General features: G+C 34.6%; 1 protein-coding gene across 2 annotated transcripts in view; it reads left to right on the top strand.

Annotated features, from left to right (window-relative positions):
- Positions 1–14,606, top strand: part of EML5 (EMAP like 5) — a 180,120-nt gene that overhangs the window by 51,813 nt on the left and 113,701 nt on the right. For both annotated transcript variants that reach the window (XM_081289270.1, XM_081289271.1), the window contains exon 8: positions 4,298–4,435. In XM_081289270.1, the coding sequence (XP_081145396.1) occupies positions 4,298–4,435 (138 nt within the window). The remainder of the gene's footprint in view (positions 1–4,297; positions 4,436–14,606) is intronic.

Raw genomic sequence — 14,606 nt, 5'->3', positions numbered from 1 at the left:
AGAAGTTTCACATATAAATACTGCTCTTGTGTTATAATTGTGTTGAATTTATTAAAAAACAGTATCAAGTCTGCATCAAAAGCTAATTTTTAAAGCTGTTCAGTGTTTTATAATTGTGCTTGAGAACAATTCTTTTGAGAGAAGTTCTTTGGTTTAGAAAAATTTTAGTTTTGGGTCTGAGACGTAACAGTAAAATTTTATTGTAATTTTTTTTTTTTTTTTACCCAGGGACTCCAGCCAGAGGCTTGACTCTGGGAGTCCCAACAGACCAGTTTCAGCCACTGGCCACATCTAATTAGCAAATAGAAAAATGACAATGAAACAAGAAATGAATTTATTTTTGGTTTGTCTAAAAACCAGCAAAACAACTGCTCTAGAAATTTGTATTCCCTGTACTGACAACAGTTTTAGGATCATATAGGGAGAGAATGAAAAGGGAGAGGCAAAAGGTATGCATATGCATAGGAAGTCTGGTTCTGCCCATCCCTTAGCTCTGGATTTTGGGGGCTTGATATGAACTGGGAAGGAAAAAACAACATATTAGGACAAAATGTCAGGACAGTGTCTGGGTACATCTTCAGATTCCCAATTTTAAAGGTGCCCATTATAGATGTCACAAAAAGGCAGCCAGTTTGTAGGCCCCCACCTGACAATGAACCTGCTAGCACCTTGACTGTGGACTTACCAGGCCACAGAACTTCTGGGTGATTGTTTAAGCCACCCAGACTATAGTAGTCTGTTACTGAGGCCCAAACTAAGACACAGGTAAAGGAGGAAAAACACTCCTCTTGTTCTTGATACAGAACAATTTCAAAGTTTACAATTAAATCCCTGGTTCTCTACACAGATGTTACTGATTTTGTTTTACTGGTGTGTTACTTAAGCTATCAAAAAAGTAAAAAGAATAAATAAAAATAAAGAGACTCACCTGTGGAGCTGAAGCAGCCATGGGGGTTCATGGCACCAGTTCTTGGGATCCTCAGAAATAATCTCATGAGAATTACACAGGAACAAGCAGGAGTTTATTAGAAAGGGTGAGAGTACAGATGTTCACAGGCACTAAAGGGACCACTTCCAGGGAGGACAAGAATTGAGATTTTTTAAGTACTTTGTGTCCCTTTGTTCTGATTTTATTCTCTTATACCCTCTTAAGTGGTATATTACCCCTTTGTTTAGCCCTCAGAAAGTTTATTTTGTGAGGGTTGTGATGACCTAGTCACAGGGGTGGGTGTGACATGATTTTAGTGATAACTTTTGAGAAGGAGTGCGGGGGTCATGAAGATCTGGTCATGATGAATAGGTATGATATATCTTGAAACATAGTTTGCTTAACAGTTATAATAAACTATGGCTGGAGGAGGTTTGGCATACCACCTCCCATTTTCCAGATGCTTGTCTGCTTTGAGAAGGTTCCCTGTAATACCCAATCCTATAATTCATAGACCTTCTGGTGCACATGTCTGATTTCCTCCCTCTAAGTTACAACCCTTCATTGTCCTTCCTCCTATTACCTGCTCATGGCTAAACTATCTATCTAACATTATCACTGCTAAGCCATCAAACAGCTATGTGGTAGTGTAAGTGAGGATTTTTCAGCTTCTATTTTTGAGAAAAATTCATAGCACTAAAAACATATCTACAAGAGCAAGTGAAGTTTACCATTAACACTTTTTGTACAAAAACACATGGAGGAGTTTTTTAAAAGTTTTTTTTTTCTTGCAATGTATCTGCTGAAGAATAATATAGTAGATAACCACAAACTTTAAATACTTTATATTTTCAGAATCTTCATGAATTTATTTAAGCCATTTTTTTCCATATTTTTGCCACCATCAACTACAATTCCTTTTAGTAGATTCCAGTTTAGGTTGTATTGAATGAATGTTTTCTCAGTGTTTTTGAAAATATTCTTGCCTATAGTTCTATGCAGACTATTCATAGTAGCTAATAATTCTTTAGTCATATTAAACTTGGCATTGACTTCTCAAATAAACAAGTGGGCAAAATTGGTAACATCTGTTAACTTATCCAGATTCAAGGAAAAACTATTCAGTTTTTAAATTAATTATTGACACATTCCCTGTATTCTTAACCCTTTGAGCTACTGTTCTTGTGGAAAAAAGGCTAAATTTTCACTTACTGTATTTTCTCTGGACACAATTCTTCTGCTGCTGCATCCCACAATTATTTACTTCACTCATCACTAATGAACAGCTTTCCTTTCTTGACTAACAAATAAGCCATTATTTGAAACTTAACTTTTGTGGGGACCTCATTTCAAATTTTAGATTTGCAAAGAAATTCTTTCTGATGAGAGATTTTGTTCTAAATTTTATACTATTTTGACTATTGTTTTCCCATTAGTTGAAAGTATTATGATGAGTGTTCAATCTGGTAATATTAATTTGTTTGCTTCTAACAGCTATAGTGTTACACAATAAACACTATTACTTATAAAATTACATAATAAACACAGTGCTTTGCTATCTAATCAACAGTATCATTTGTAATCCATTGTTCCTTAAAAATGCAACATTCAGGGGCTGGAGATGTAGCTCAGTGGTGGGGCACTTGCCTGGCACGTGTGGGGGACTGGGTTCCAGTCTCAGCACCACATAAAAATCAACCATTGTCAATCAATCAAATAAAGGTGTCCATCTACAACTAAACTTTTTTAAAAAAAATGCAACATTCAAAATTACTTTCTTTCCACTTGTCTCAACATGATAGATGTGCACTATGGTAATAAAAATAATAAACTGTTGCCATGTAGTAGACATTGCACTTGAAATTCTTTCAAGTTATGATTGTACCTGCAATTTGTAGTGCACCGAGTAGTACAAAGTGATGTGTCTGTCTTTTTTTGCAACATCTACATTCTGCCTCTGTAGTGATATGTAAGTCATAGACAATATGTAAATAACTGATCGTGACTGTTTCTATAAGACTTTATTTGTAGGCACTGTAATGTAAGTTTTGTATATTTTCTTGTGTTTCAGAATTTTATCTTTTTAAATTTTTTTTTAACCATTAAAAATGTAAAATCCATTCTTAGCTCTCAGACTATACAAAAATAGGTAAAGGCGGCCTGGTTTGTTCCACAGGCTGTGGTTTGCTGACATCTGTGGTAAGAGAGTAGGAATTCTGCAGCAAATACAGTACTTAATGATAAAACATTGAAACTTTAACTTTGAAGTCAGAAAAAAGACAATGGTGCCCACTTTCACTATTCCATTCAGCTGTGGACTAGATGTCTGCATCAGCACAGTAAGTTCAAATAGAGAGGGATGATGGCAGGTTGAGGGAAATGGAGAGATAGAAAGGAGGAAGGCAGAGGAATTAGAAAGGAAGAAACAAATGTCATTATGAGCAATATGATTATATATGTAGAGAAATTCAGAGGAAAATGCAGACCAATTATTGGAATTGGTTATTAAAATAATGTAGAAAAATAATTTTTTATTTAAACAACACATTTTTAAAAAGAATACTGCTATAAAAACTGTTTAAAAACTATTTAGTTTTAGTGATATTTTTCAGACCTTTTGGGGTAGATGCCTGTTCATTAAGTTGTAGCCTTTGTTTCATAATATATGCAGTTAAAACTCCTAAACATTCTCCTCATTACTGTTCTAGCTGTATTCCACAAATTTTGATGTGAAAAATTTTATTATGACTTATTTAAAAAATTAACTAATTTTCATTAGTATTTTGGATTAGTATTTTGTCTTTTGAAAGTATAGTCCTCATTTTTCAAACAATACCTTTTTCATTGTTGATTTCTACCATGTAGTCTGAAACAGATTTTGAATTGAATATTTTTAAGTGTTGCACTTAAATTTAAAAGGCTATATATGCAATTTAAGGTTATGTATAGACATCTTTATATACAGAGAGAGAGAGTTGGTTATTTTTGGTCATTTACAATTCATCTACCTAAAATGAATGATTAGGACAAATTAATATCATTTTTTAAGAACAAAAAATTCTATCAACCTCTGTCATTTTAAGCATGAACAATATTCCTGTTTTCACAGTAAGAATTCCTTGCACAAAGCAAAGACAATTGAAATATCTAGAGAGCTGGGGGATGTGACTCAATGGTTGAGTGCTTGCTTAGCATGCATAAGGCTTGGGTTAGCCATCACCAGCTCCCCCCCACACACACAAAGAAAAGTCTAGATTCATATTACTTAAAGTGAGATGATTATTTTAACCAAATTTTTTCATAGTCTATCATTATTTTAAAGTACACATTAATTAACTACTATTTTAAATTTTAAATCAAATGTTACAGGATTTGGAGCCTAGTAGATCATGCATTAATAGCAAGATGTAATATGGAGGAACCAATTCGTTGTGCAGCTGTAAACATAGATGGAATCCATCTTGCCCTTGGAATGAAGGATGGCTCATTTACTGTTCTTAGAGTAAGGTATGGTATTAGAGCAGAAATGGAAACAGTAATTTTGTGTTCGTTGAGAGAGAATATTTTACATTGATTTTATTTATCCTTTCTTTCAAACTTCTTGTTAACATATGTTTCAGATATTAGTTTCATTAAATATAAAATATACTTATAAAAAAGAAATTTGTCAGAAAACTAAATAAATTGAAAATCTTTGGGAGGTTAAGAATGCTTAACAGATTTTTCGCTGAAATTTTGAGCTATAAAGTTTGGGTCTTGACTTCTTTCTTTCTTTGGTAGTATTGATTTTCAATAATGATTCCCTACCATTGAACAACCCCGAGGCTCTGAAAATGGGTGAATGTTTTTTGTTGTTGTTGTTACTTACAGCTTTATGTTCCAGAAAAAAAAAAAAATGCTCTTCGTTGGATAATTAGAAATTTTAAATAATTTGTTAAAGCATTTTACATGTTGTATTGAATTATAGGTAGATACATTTAATTTGAATTCTATGTAGACATAAGAAAAATTCCCCTAGATACACATATGTTGGCAAGGGTAAGTCTTTATGAAATCTTTCTGTGCTAGTTCAATGATCTTCTACCCAGCTATACAATTCAGAAACCATTAGTTCACTTTTCTCTGCCTTTCTTATTCTAGAGAGTCTATTTCTGAATAGTCCTCATATTAATCTTCTTTCCATTCTCACCATTGTGCCCTTGTGTCATCTCTGAACTGAGTTGGTGGAATAGCCTCTTGGCTGGTCTCTTCACCTCTTGTTTTTCTTCCCTCTAGACCTTTATTCCCTCTACAGTGATAGGATTCCTTTTAAAACACACTTGTTTACATTCTTCTTCTCTCCAAAGTATGTGAAAGACTTTGTGCTGTCCTTAGAATGAAGTTTCTAGTCCTTAACATGATTTTGCGTCTGTCTTCAGCCTGTTTCTCTACATCTCGGACTCTTTCCTTCATCTGTACAAAACTTCTTTCATTTCTTTAGATATATTGTGTTCTTTTATACATCTGAGCTTCTATGCATGCTGATTCCTCTTTCTGCAATAGATTTTACAATGAGACATGCTACAGTTTTTCTTTCAAATTATTTTTATTGTGGTAAAATATACATATTTTAAATTTAACTTTCAGACATTTTTAAAATGTGTGATTCAGTGGCATTAAGAACATCACATTATGCTACTATTGCCATCATCCATCTCTAAAATGTTTCTTCTTTCTGTCGGATTCATCATGACATAACTGCAGTCACCCCCAATTATAATTGTCATGATTGCCTCCAGGGTAATCCCAGCTGATGTTTCCTGCATAATTTATCAGCATACTATAAATAGACAAAACTTATAGAATGTTATGTGTGGAGCTTTAAAATCACACCCTGGCACCAGAAGTGTGCCTTGCTCTTTGGTATTAGCTTAGGATAACCAGGTACATTCTGGCTTGGATGAAGTAATTTTTGTTCTAAACAATGTATGTGCCTCTCTTTCTGGCCCAAATTGTAGGATCTATTTTGTTTTGCAGCTGCCTAGGACCATGCTTCTGTGACTAAGTCCCCCAATAAATCACACTCTGTGCAATCCTAGATCTGTCTGCCTCTCTTTCTTCAGCTTCACTGCACCTTGGTGCCTGTTCTCATACACATACTGGATTGTCCTGGAACATTTCCAGACAGAAACTCATAAACAACAACTCTTCATCTCCTCCTCCCTCAAGTCTCTTAACAACCACCACTCAGTTTTCTGTCTCTAAGAAAGATAGAACATGACTATTCTAGGTACCTTTGATAAGTGGAATTTTTAAACTAGGTTTTTAAACTGCAATTTAAGTATATAAAATTTAAATGTTAATTAGTACTTTTCCCCATATCCCTATAAATATCTCATGTTGCCTTTTTTTTTTTTTTTTTTTTTTTTTTTTTTGTACCAGGGATTGAACCCAGGGGCTCTTAACCACCGAGCCACACCCCCAGACCTTTTTTATGTTTTATTAGAGACAGAGTCTCACTGAGTTGCTTAAGGCCTCGCTAAGTTGCCAACACTGTCTTTTAACTCATAGTCCTCCTGCCTCAGCCTCCTGATTCACTGGGATTACAGGAATGCATGACTGCAACTGGTGTGTTGCCTTATTTTATCATATCAAAATAGCTTCTTAAACTGAGATAAAAGACTATGAGGCCAGGCACGGTGGCACAGGCCTGTAATCCAGGCAGCCTAGGAGACTAAGGCAGGAGGATCTCAAGTTCAGAGCCAGTCTCAGCAAAAGTGAAGCTCTAAGCAACTCATTGAGACCTTGTCTCTAAATAAAATACAAAATAGGGTTGGGAATGTGGCTCAGTGGTTGATTGCCTCTGAGTTTAATCTCCTGTACTTCTCTCCCCCCCAAAAAAGACTATGAAACTTTCCTGTTAGGTTCTCAGTTCAAAGTTTGAAATTGATTTGATCATTAATTCTAGAATCTTTCTGACTATAATCATCTAAGATTGGACATTTATTCTTCTTCTCATTGGTTAATTTATTTGGAGGCTTGTATTTAGTCTTTCAAGTTAGAAATCATAAATAGAAATACTGGACACTATGAGTAATATCTGTGATCAACTTTATTTTTCCTTATTTTGAAATAACTTAAAGTATTAGAAGTATTGGAATTGGAGTGGAATGCTAAATTATAGAAGCTTTACAAGAATTTAAAATGTATATAAAAATTAGAATTCCTATCATATAGCTGATAAGCTATGGTATGCATTAAAAAGTAGTGATTTTTAATAATTTATATTACACATTTACTTGTCCTTTCAGTTATTATATGCAGCAAACTGGGTGAATAAGTTCTTATCTCTAATTAAGGTTGTAGTTTCACAACTGAATCCAATATTGCTATCAGGATCCTTGGGATGCTTATTTTAACTGTTAAATGCCTTGACCACAGAATTGTAACTCACAAAATCCTAAATTTACCAAGTCATTATGCTTGGTTTGCTTTTTATTCTCCATTTGATAAAGCAGGATTCATGAATACAGCTGTACTCACAGGAATATTTACGTTATGATTGGAGAAATATAGAATAGATTAGAATCTGACATACTGATTTTCCTCCTTTGTAGTGCTGGAAAGAGAATGCATGCTAGTTAAGAGCTCTATCCGGGCTGTGGTTGTGGCTCAGTGGTAGAGCGCTTACCTAGAATGTGTGAGGCACTGGGTTCAATCGCTGGTACCACATAAAAATAAAAACAAATAAAATAAATGTATCATGTCCATCTACAACTATATATATATATATATATATATATATATATATATATATATATATATATATAAAAGAGCTCTATCATTGAGTTGAGTTTTGTGCAAGGTTAGACCAGAGACCCTACACCTAATGGAAGAAGAAGTAGGCCCAAATCTTCATCATGTCAGCTTAGGACCTGACTTCTTTAACAAGACTCTTAAATTGCAAGAAATAAAATCAAGAATCAATAAGTAGGATGGGTTCAAACTAAAAAGCTTCTTCTCAGCAAAGGAAACAATAATGTGAAGAGAGAGCCTACAGAATAAGAGAAAATCTTTACCACATGCACATCAGATAAAGCATTAATCTCCAGGATATATAAAGAACTCAAAAAACTTAACATCAGAAAACAAATAATGCAGTCACTAAAGGGGCTGAAAAACTGAACAGACACTTCTCACAAGACATATAATCGATAAACATATATATGAAAAAAATGTTCAACTTCTCTAACAGAGAGATGCAAATCAAAACTACAATAAGATTTTCATCTCACTCCAGTCAGAATGGCAATTATCAAGAATACAAGCAACAATAAATATTGGCGAGGATTGGGGAGAAAAGGTACACTCATACATTGCAAATTGGTACAACCACTCTGGAAAGCAGTTTGGAGATTCCTCAGAAAACTTGGAATGATACCACCATTTGACCCAACTATCCCACTCCTCAGTTTATACCCAAAGGACTTAAAATAAGCATACTGCAGTGATGCAGCCACATGAATGTTTATAGCAACTCCACTCACAATAGCCAAACTATGGAACCAACCTAGGTGCCCTTCAACAGATAAATGGATAAAGAAACTGTAGTATCAATAAATGGGCCAAGGACATGAGCAGACACTTCTCAGAAGAGGATGTTCAATCAATAAACAAATATATGAAAAAATGTTCATCATCTCTAGCAATTAGAGAAATGCAAATCAAAACTACTCTAAGATACCATCTCACTCCAGTCAGAATGGCAGCTATTATGAAGACATACAACAATAAGTGTTGTCGAGGATGTAGGGAAAAAGGCACACTCATATATTACTGATGGGACTGCAAATTGGTGCAGCCAATATGGAAAGCAGTATGGAGATTCCTTGAAAAACTTGGAATAGAACCACCATTTGACCCAGCTATCCCTCTCCTCTGTCAATACCCAAAGGACTTAAAAACAGCATACTACAGGGACACATCCACATCAATGTTTATAGCAGCACAATTCACAATAACTAAACTGTGGAACCAACCTAGATGCCCTTCAGTAGATGAATGGATTAAAAAAATTGGCATATGTACACAATGGAATATTGCTTAGCAATAAAAGAGAATAAAATCATAGCATTTGCAGGTAAATGGATGGCATTGGAGAAAATAATGCTAAGTGAAGTTAGCCAATCCCCCCCAAAAAAACAAATGCTGAATGTTTTCTCTGATATAAGGTGACTGACTCATAGTGGGGTAGGGAGAGGGAGCATTGAGGGAATAGACGAATTCTAGATAGGGCAGTGGGGGGAAGGGAAGGGGCAGGGGATTAGCAATGATGGAATGTGGAATGTGATGGACTTCATTATCCAAAGTACATGTGGGAAGACATGAGTTGGTGTGAACATACTTTATATACAAACACATATATGAAACATTGTGTTCTATATGTATAATAAGAATTGTGATGCATTCTGCTGTCATGTATTTAAAAAAATAAAAGCAATTAAAAATTTTTTAAAACTCAAGAATCTATAAATCTATAGACTAAAATGATTGGCTACCAATGACTTACACATACCAGTCACTGTTCACAGTTGATGCTGTATTTATTTTCATCTTAGACCTAGCTATATGTTTTTTGGAAGTTCTGTGTTACATATGTATTTTAACAAGGAAAAATAATTAAATTATGCTTTAATTTGAATAATTTCTTAAAATGAACTGTTGTTTTGTCTCACTGAGAGTTTTCAACTGGAAATATTACACAAACTGCATATATTACATAAACTTGTGAATAACTAGGAAATAATCCATCTGTGCTATGACATTCTTAAATGTATAGGCAAATATTAAAATTCTTTTGATGCCTAATATTAAAAGGAGTTAAAAGGGAAAAAAAGAAACTGTGGTGTGTGTGTGTGTGTGTATATATATATATATATATATATATATATATATATATATATATACACACACACATACATATACACACACACAATGGAATATTACTCAGTCTTAAAGAAGAATGAAATTATGGCATTTGCAGGTAAATGGATTGAGCTGGAGAATATCATGCTAAGTGAAATAAGCCAATCCCCAAAAAACAAAGGCCAAATGTTTCCTCTGATATGAGGATGTTGAAACATATTCGGGGTGTGTGGCTAAGTAGGGAAGAATGGAGGAACTTGGAATTGAACAGAGGGGAGTGAAGAGAGGAGAGGGGAGGGGGTATGAGGGTGGAAAGAATGGTGGAATGAGATGAAGATGATTACCCTGTGTACATGTACAAGTGCATGAATGGTGTATCTCTGCATCATGTACAGTCATAAATGAGAAGTTGTGCTCCAATTGTGTACAGTGAGTTGAAATGCTTTCTACTATCATGTATAACTAATTAGAACAATAAAAAAATTAAAAAGAGCTCTATCATTAATCTATATACCTATTCATAACATACTGTTCTTAAATTAGAGTATAAGATGATATACCAAGGCAAAGCCATATCTCCATAAAGCATCTAACCTAGTTTAAACTCACAAATTAAGGCCACAAATCTTAACAGGACCCACAAGGCCTTTCATGATTTTTCCTCCACTTTCCTCACCAGACCCAGCTCATTCTACAGCTCCCTTGTGTTAGTACAATTACAATGGCTTTCTCAAACTGAACTTGAATACTTTATTTTGTCATCAGCTCTTTCATACAGTGTTACCTCTGCTGGACCATGGATCCATTACCTCCCAGTTTCTATCTTTTGCTGAGCTAAGTCCCAGAATAAAGTTTAGACATCATGGATCTCTACCCCACTTCATTTGGTAATGTCACTGTAGACTCCCTCTTCTAGGAATGATTATTTTGTTATATTCCCTTATCAACACTGTGTATCTTTACCTGATGATGTATTATGTTAATTCAAAATATTCCCAGACTTTTACCTCCATCTTTTTTTTTAAACAAACCACAGCATTCACCTATTATTTCCCCAAAAGTCTTCATCCAAATTACATTTTTTTGTTTTGTTTTTGTTTTTGTTTTTTTGTTTTTTGGGGGGAGAACAGTTTTTTTTTTTAATTTTTATTGTTGGTTGTTCAAAACCTTACATAGTTCTTGACATATCATATTTCACACTTTGATTCAAGTGGGTTATGAACTCCCATTTTTACCCTGTATACAGATTGCAGAATCACATCGGTTACACATCCATTGATTTACATATTGCCATACTAGTGTCTGTTGTATTCTGCTGCCTTTCCTATCCTCTACTGTCCCCCCTCCCCTCCCCTCCCCTCCCCTCCCCTCCCCTCCTATCTTCTCTCTCTACCCCATCTACTGTAATTCATTTATCCCCCTTGTTTTTTTTCCCTTTCCCCTCACTTCCTCTTGTATGTAATTTTGTATAACTCTGAGGGTCTCCTTCCATTTCCATGCAATTTCCCTTCTCTCTCCCTTTCCCTCCCACCTCTCATCCCTGTTTAATGTTAATCTTCTTCTCATGCTCTTCCTCCCTACTCTGTTCTTAGTTACTCTCCTTATATCAAAGAAGACATTTGGCATTTGTTTTTTAGGGATTGGCTAGCTTCACTTAGCATAATCTGCTCTAATGCCATCCATTTCCCTGAAAATTCTATGATTTTGTCATTTTTTAATGCAGAGTAATACTCCATTGTGTATAAATGCCACATTTTTTTTATCCATTCATCTATTGAAGGGCATCCAGGTTGGTTCCACAGTCTTGCTATTGTGAATTGTGCTGCTATGAACATCCATGTAGCAGTGTCCCTGTAGTATGCTCTTTTTAGGTCTTTAGGGAATAGACTGAGAAGGGGAATAGCTGGGTCAAATGGTGATTCCATTCCCAGCTTTCCATGAAATCTCCAAACTGCTTTCCAAATTGGCTGCACCAATTTGCAGTCCCACCAGCAATGTACAAGTGTACCCTTTTCCCCACATCCTCGCCAGCACTTGTTGTTGTTTGACTTCATAATGGCTGCCAATCTTTGTTTTTGTTTTGCAGTGCTAAGAATCAAACCCAGCTTTGTGCACACTAGACAAGTGCTCTATCCCTGACATATGCCCCCAGCTCCCAGAATTCTTTTAATTAACAAACTTTTATCTAATAACATTTTGTTCTTTAAATTAGAGAAACTTCTTTATAAGGGACAGTAGTCATATAATTCACAATTACGTAAACTCTGTATTCATAGCAACATAATACATACTATAAAATCAATCCGTCAACCAGAATCTCTTTCTCCATCACTGCTGTTTTATTTTTTTTATTTTTTTTTAATTATTTTATTGTTGGTTGTTCATAACATTACATAGTTCTTAACATACCATATTTCACAGATTGATTCAAGTGGGTTATGAACTCCCATTTTTACCCCGTATACAGATTGCTGTGTCACATCAGTTACATTTCCATTGATTTACAAATTGCCTTTCTAGTGACTGATGTATTCTGCTGTCTATCCCATTCTCCACTGTCCCCTCACCCCTCCCCTCCCCTCCCCTCCCCTACTCTCTCTCCATCCCCTCTACTATAAATCGTTTCTTCCACTTATATAATTTTCCTCCTACTCCTCCTTTCCTCTTATATGTAATTGTGTATAACCCTGAGGCTCACCTTCCAGTTCCATGCAATTTCCCTTAACTCTCACTTTCCCTCCCGCCTATCATCCCTGTTTAATGTTAATCTTCCTCAAGCTCTTCGTCTCTACCCTGTCCTTGGTTACTCCCCTTATATCAAAGAAGACTGCTGTTTTATATTGTGTGTGTACATTCATGCTTTAGTAGATAAGGGAAGGGGTATAGTAACAAAAGTCTCTAGAACAAAAATATGGTTGAAAAGTACTGAAATCATTATGAAGAATTTTCAGAAACATTTTAATTAAGGTTTGTGGAAATTATGACATTTTTAATAAGGGAAGCATAAAAAGTTAAAACTATCAAATAGTACCTTGGAAATTCTTCTTAAAAGAAATCATGCTTTACCATAAATTGTTCTCTGTATAGCTACAGAGTGGATGTATAGATGTGAGCAAAGAGAAATAAGGTGCATGGATTTAATTATAACTTGAAGGAGTGTCTAGGAAAGATAGAGACAGTTATGTGAGTCTGTGCTTAGGAAGAGGACCTGGCAAGTTATAAGGTCTAGGCAAAAGTGATTTTTTCACCAGGAAATTTTTTTAAAGTATAGAATCTTTAAACATTACAATATCTGGTCTATCTTAGGGCTCTTTTTCTGTTTCTCTTTTTAATATTTATTGGTTAGGGCAATCACTAATTCTATAATTTACATGTCCCAGCTGTATAATGGCAGAGTTTAACTGAAGATTAATTCTTGCACTTTTAACAGCCTGAAGTCAATGAGTGACTTTCTTTTCCTAGGCAACTCAAAGACCTAGGCTCCTTTCATTGTGTTATGCTTTATCAGTCCCTAGGATTCATTGTCATATCTATATTTTGCCAGCAGGACAGGCAAAAGTGTTTAAAGAGGGTATGTCTGCTTTCTAAAAAAGCATGACTTTGAAATGGTTCACATGATTTCCTTTCACATCTCATGGTGGCTAGACTAACTGCAAAGGAACCTGAGAAATTCAGTCTAGGAAGATGGAGAAATGAATTTTTGGTAAATTGCTGGCATTCTGTGTCATATACACTGGTTTTTCTTTGTTTTGTTTTGGTTCCCTTTTTGCACTTAAGGGGCTGATTTTTATCTCTTTCTTTATATGGTTAACACCATGCTAAAATCCAAACTCCTTGGCGACATATCAGATCTGTAACAGGTTTCCCTCAATTTATTTCTTTAATCCCATCATTTTCTACTTTGCCAGTTTATATTTATATCCACATTACATTACCCACTATTCTTCAAATGTGCCACACACTTGAATACTTCCAAACTTCAGCTCATGCTATATCTTCTTCCTAGAAAACTTCTCTCAGACTTTGCCAGTTCCTCAGGTTTTATGCTCATATTAGGTTTCACCCTTCCTTGGCTCCTTCCTGCCTTATTCTTTATTCTTTATAACCCTTTTTTCAGTTTCTTCACAAATTCCTTTTGAACAGTTATCATTAGTAAAGAAATTTGAGTTTGATTGTTTTAAATTGTCCATTTAGAAACTTTAAAAACTGAGAAACAGTTCTATTTCTAAAATTGTCTAGATGGAGCATATCAGATATGTGATGCAAAATTTATAAGAAGAAAAGTTCCTGGAACCAATTAGAAGTATCATTTACCCTTTTTCTCTCTCTGCCTCTCATCCTCTTCACCAGTTCTAAAAACTTTGGAAATTAAAGGGGATAAACTGTTTGTTTTTAAGGCTGTTACCAATACCTGGGTTATTTTTGAAACTTGTTTATAAGGCATCATTGAAGAAAAAGTTAAACTTCACTGGTTGATATGATCCCTAAGGGAGGAATTTGTGTTCTATTAAAAAAGTGAGAGCTTGAAGTTAAAATAACTAATGATGGCTATATAAAGATATATATTCAAAAATATTGCTGAAGTAACATATTCTTTTCATATTTTTTATTTATTTCCTGAATGTAATTTTACATATTTGGCTCATTACAAAAATGTATTTGAAAATTATAGTGTTTATAGCTAAGTTTTTTTATGAACTCAGTATTTACAAAGAACTTTTATTATAAAAATGCTGTTTCCTTTATTGTATGGCTCCAGATTTAGTAGGAATCT

This window comes from Spermophilus citellus (genome assembly GCF_964194105.1).
Source record: "Spermophilus citellus genome assembly, chromosome: 4".
NCBI lineage: Eukaryota > Metazoa > Chordata > Mammalia > Rodentia > Sciuridae > Spermophilus > Spermophilus citellus.
This window is presented reverse-complemented; position numbering and strand designations above follow the sequence as displayed.